This window comes from Aethina tumida, chromosome 3 (assembly GCF_024364675.1).
Source record: "Aethina tumida isolate Nest 87 chromosome 3, icAetTumi1.1, whole genome shotgun sequence".
In the NCBI taxonomy this organism is placed as follows: Eukaryota; Metazoa; Arthropoda; class Insecta; order Coleoptera; family Nitidulidae; genus Aethina; species Aethina tumida.
Window position 1 is genome coordinate 32,485,124 of NC_065437.1, and position 6,000 is coordinate 32,491,123.

The 6,000-nt window shown below is 31.2% G+C and overlaps 1 protein-coding gene across 1 annotated transcript; it reads left to right on the top strand.

Moving 5' to 3' along the window:
- Nucleotides 1-4,103: 4,103 nt before the first annotated feature.
- LOC109594954 (metaxin-1) lies at nucleotides 4,104-5,187 on the top strand. The gene has a single exon (XM_020010224.2). It carries the CDS (start codon nucleotides 4,182-4,184, stop codon nucleotides 5,070-5,072), a length of 891 nt encoding a protein of 296 aa, XP_019865783.2. The 5' UTR covers nucleotides 4,104-4,181; the 3' UTR covers nucleotides 5,073-5,187.
- Nucleotides 5,188-6,000: the final 813 nt, after the last annotated feature.

The window sequence follows — 6,000 nt, forward strand, 5'->3', positions numbered from 1 at the left end:
AATTGACTTAATAGATCATTTTGAGACTTACTTTTTAGGGGGCGTCGCAAAAAATAGAGATTTTTGTGGCACAGGAAAAAAATTATGGTTTCTAAACCATGAATGGACAATGGACATGCATTTCTTATTGTCTACAGACAACAATGTGTCGTCAGTAGTTTAATAAACCCTGCGAATTCCTGAAGTCGCATAGCCTGCTCTACCCATGCCATAGATAATACAAAGTGGCGGGTTAATTAATGGTGTGAACAGCAATAAAATTATCCAGTAAGGCAAGTAAATAAATGTCTTATCTGTACCATTGCGGAGACCGCGAGGAAGGGATACGTTGTTGTTCGGTGTTATATGGTTGGTAACTGTGGATTTACGGGTTGTTTATCTCCTTCGGTTTACGAGTAGGTGACTCTCCGTAGCCAACTGAGACTATAATCGTTAATGCCAAACAGTGGAAATTGTTTAAGGAACTGGATGGGCGTAAAATCTAAGTGTGCAATTTAAAACTACATTAAAAATGTGCGCCTTTTTACTGCCGTTATAAAGTGAATTACTTTTGAACTTAACCGTTTACTACAATTTCTCATTTTAGCCGCAACACTAGGTCACATCCTCCACGCGCACCACTGGACTTTATCTTTAAGACTGTAACAAAATTCATTAAAGTTCCCAAACATAATTGGAAGCTAAGTGTTTAATATTTAGAAGTTACAAGGACACTAATGATGTCATTTCCGATTTCAATTTCAGGAAAAATGTTAAAATTGCGCACCTACGACCCCAACCCAAGCTTTTTATTCTTTATTTCCCTGGTGTGGGATCTGTTTGTTGCCCTCTCGCGTTCTAAGATGCATACTTTATACACGCAAAACTTAAAATGCACATGTCGTATCATGTTTATAACGGTGGGTGCTTAAATTTATATGGGTTTTAGGGCTAAAAGCTACGACGTAAAACGTACCTTCCAGTCTATGGGCTTAGATTATATAATGGCATAAAATTCATAAGTAGTTTTGGAAATAAAGGATATATAATATATAATATATGCCTAGTTAAGTAATGTTTCAGATAGCATGTTCTGCACAGCAGGACAGATATGTTGTCTCCAAAATATAGTTATGAAAAACTTAATGATGTTTCTTTATTACTTGTTGTTATTTTCGAATTTAAAATAAAGAGATAGTAAATTCATTGGATTTCATCCCATTCGTTGCGATTATATTTCATACGAGGAAATCATATATCCTTGATGAGTGGGACTAATGCTTATTACCGCTTTTTTATCCGGTATGAAGTGCCCCCTACCATTGTCAATTATTTTCGGGTTTTACTCCTGACATCGCCATCAATCTGGATAAGATGGACAACGGACAGTCGATGTTATAAGCGGCGCCGCGTGCGCTTATAAATTGCGACGAGATAAAATCATCATCAGTCTTCAGTGATTGTATAAATCATGTCAGTCGATTATTTAGTTTTGTGTTCATGTCGTAGTCGGTTATTATTTTATTGCTCAAATTTTAAGACGAATAAATCATGTACTTGATTGTTAATACATGCAGTGGTGACCAGAAAAATAGCACAAAATTTAAAATTAGACATTTTGTAAGATATTTCATAAAAGGATTTTGTTGACAAGAGAAATAGCACCTTCAAATATTACGTTTTGTGGAATAATACTCTTAATAATTTATTCATTTCGTGAGAACAGATAAAGATTGTACTCCACAGAAAAGAAAAATAATCAAAAAAATTAAAATTTAAATATTTCTAACACACTTATTTGCAAATACAATAAAAAAACTTTTCAAAAACAACTCCTTTTTTTAAATATCATATAGGATGTTGTAATTAATTATTAATATATATAATTTCTCTGGTCACCATTGTATATCTAATGGAGAGATTTAATTATATTTTATATATGATGGTAATACAGTAGTAAATAATAAAAGATTCAAATAAAAATATTGAATATGAGTTGGACCTCCACTATAATTCTGACACTAGTTAATTTTGCTCTGATATGTCTTATTCCATGCCACGTCCATTTTAAACTGTTGATCTTCGTTGCTATTATCCTGTTGGAAAACTAGATTTGGAAAAATTGTCTTCCTTCACTCAAACTGGAGTCGGTAAGAAAAAAAATGGGATTATACGGGAAACACTTCTCATGTTAATAAGCCTTTCTTCTTCTATTTAGCACTGGTTGACAAAAGGAAACTTTCACATATTTTTTTGTTTCATAACATTCATGAGAGAAAAACAATGTGTGAAAAATTTGAAATTATTAATATTCATATCACCAGATAACTCCGATAACTCCAATATTAAAGGTCAACTTTTTGGACACCTAATAATATATTTATCAGGTTACGAAAAAATAAAATACGATTGAAAAAGTGTGTAGACACATGTCACAGAAAAGAAAAATATATCTCTGAAAACAATAAAACGCTGCATGTGTATGAAGATTATTTTAATGTAAATAGAAAGAGCACTATGTATCTAAATTAAAAATAATTCAGTAATGTTTAAGGATCTGAAGTTTAAATTATTAAATTAGTATCTTCTTCGCTGCAGTTAGGTTAAAAAAATCAAGTCCTGTGTTGTACCCATTCTCTTTACCAGACGTATATTTGTATTTATACCCAATTTCAAATCGTTATTAATAATTTTAATGAAATAAAAAATATTTTTTATTAATTTACAAATTAAATTTTTAATTAAGTTCCCTTTTCTTTGAGTTGTCACAAAGTGATTCCCTAGTGCCAAAGTTCTAAGACGAAGGTCCGGTTGTCTCTTGATATTTTCCTGAACCTCTCGCACTTCGTTACGACCTTCTTCGAAACACGCTCTCCAACAATTTTAAGTCGTGCCTCGACTCCGACTCATTTGATTGGCAATTTCCACAAACGAAAGTCCTGCCTCTTTTAAGCCCACAATTCGTCCTCTTTCAAACTTACTTAGAAACACGCCTTCGTACTTTAACAGCATTTGAAATGAATGAAATAATTCTTTTAACATAACAAAAGAGAAATGAATACTACGTCTGGGTTATATGTATTTAACACACACACAAATTGTCAACAAATTTTTCGACCATTGAAATCCAGTCACTTTTTTTTCACGTTTTTCTATGCATGAATTTATTTACACACAAAAATTTGTAAAATTGGACCACTGGATCCATGTTTTCTATTATTGAGTATATTGAGTATATTTTTACAAATTTTTAATTGTATACCATCCAATGGTGACTTCTGTGTTTGAGAGTTTGGTGAGGCATGTTATATATAGAACAAAAAAAGCAATATTTTATATCAATCTATTTAGCATACCAAAATATAGTAAATCCGCTGTTTTTTGTCCTGTATTTGTCATAGTAATTGAAACTGGAAATACATATTTATTTAATTAAAAAACCACCACGTCACCGACAATCCTTATGTTAACAAATTATTTCGTATAATTACTGGTTGAGCACATATCATAATAAAAAAGAGATTCAGTATTAAAAATCTCTCCACAACTGAATCTGCCAGACACACATACAGAAGATCAACTAGTGTTTGAAACTGAAAAATCGGTAAAATTCAGGTACTTCATTTGGAGTTACTTCATTGGCTAGAAGCACGCCTCAGCTCCCCTACCATTGAAATAATAACCAAACCTTAAATCCAATTGGATATATTCAAGATTTATTTATGAATCGAATTTATACGAAGAGCCACATTTAAAAGCGCCACTGAATCTTCTTAGTCTATAATATTTTACATAACATTTTACATGTACTCCACAATAATAATATTATAGTATACATAACATGATATTTTTTATCATTTTGTGACATTTATTATATGCAATTATTATTCACACAATATATACATAAATTGTAAGTTCATTATTAATTGTAAAAAATAATATTAAATATTATATCATATATTTTAGTTTAAAAATAAAATAAAATAAGTTATATATAATTGTTAAACTGTACATTATATTTAATTAAATAATTAAACAGAATAGAACAAAATGCGCAAACCTTTCAAACGCGCGCTTCGCGCCGCAAATCGATAGAGCAGTTACCTACACGTCCCGCTGTCAAATTAACCTCAAAAGTTTTGATCGTATTTGTCTTGTTTTCGTCGAAAGTCCCGCAGAAAATTCCCATAAAACCGCATGAAATGGCAGCCGACGACAAATTCCAACTGTACGTGTACGAAGGCGACTACGGTCTCGTCTCGCTCGAACCGGAATGCATCCAATCAATACTGTACACAAAAATAGCCGGAGTGCCTGCCGAGGTTAGGCATTTGAGCAACTTTAAATACTGCGTGAAATACAGTGCCCCGAGTCTAGTTAACGGGAAGTTAGTATCGACGAACTTTGATAAAATGGTTACGTACTTTAGAACTAAGAACTATAACATAGACCATTTCCTAAGTGCGAAACAGTGCAGTGAGATGTACGCCCTAATTTCCCTGGTGAATGCAAAGTTAAGACCGATATTGGACTACGTGTACTGGGTGGACGTTAGAAACACGGAAGACTTTACGTTTATGTGGTACATCAAGGCTTTGCCACTGCCATTCAATTATACGTACCCAAGAAAAGAGAAGAACAAGGCCTCAGACCTGATGGATGCTTTGTATCCAATGGACACAAATTTAGATATTATCAAAGGGTATCTACTGAGTTCGGCCACTCAATGTTTGACTGCCATTTCAGCTCGGTTGGGCACACTTGATTTTATGTTCGGTAGCTCACCAACAACATTAGACATAGTGATATACAGTTACATTGCTCCTTTAATAAAACTTCCATTTCCATCAAATGAATTTGGAAATTTGTTTAGCCTGTGGCCCAATTTAGAAGCTTTTGTTAAACGAATGGATGCAAAGTACATGCCTAACACCCCTATAGGACCAAAGTATTTGAAAAAGGAAGACAAAACCAAAACAGCCAATGATGATGATATATCATACACTGCCGTTGCAATAATTACATTAAGTGCGTTCTCATTATTATTTGGATTTGCTGCCAGCAGAGGACTGATACAAACACAGCATTTATAAAACTGTATAAATTGTAATGTAGAAATTATTTATTTGATATTACTTGACTGTAAATTGTTGAAAGTGATTTTTGTATTAAATTTTTGGCAATAAATAGATATTTTGATGAAAAATATTTACAATTTTACATTTTATCATTGTTAAATATACTGTTATTAATATTAATTATTTATTTTTTTGAATATCATGTTTCACAAAAGTATAAATGATATTTTAATATTAATTTAATTGGTATAATTTATATTAAATATTATATGCAGTTATTTTTTTAAAAAAAGTCTTATAATTTATATAAAACTATATGTTGGCCATATTGAAAAATCAAATATATTTAATATATAACTAAATATAAATTTATATTATATAACAGAGGTGGTCAAACAGCGGCTCTTTGAAGGATTATTTATGCTCTCGATAAATGAACCCGAGTTCCCTTTTCATTCTAGAATTATCAAGAGAAGTGAAATAAACGTGTTTAATTTTTAATAGTTAAATTCAGTACACATATTTTGTACTCATATTTATGTTTTTAATAAATATAATTTCTGTAAAAAAATTTTTAATATTTTTTTTTTGCAGACCTAAACGTATTTAATTGCGGCTCGCGAAACATTTCAAATTTTGAAAAATGCCTCAGACTATCAAGAAGCTTGGCCACCCCTGTTATATGATTTAATAAGTTAACTAGTTTTAATACAATTTTTATAATTATAATAAATTACAGCATTAATAATAAAAAATAATTATGAGTCAAATTTTCGCAATTCTTAATACATACTATTTTATTTTGAAACAATCCAGAAGCGTTATTGAAAGTTGTTTCAATATCAATCAAAAGTTTTCCTTTAATCGGCACCCTTTTAGATGATTTTTAAAAGCTCTTAAAATTCACTTTGTCCATAGACTAATAGGATTTACTTGATAAAAG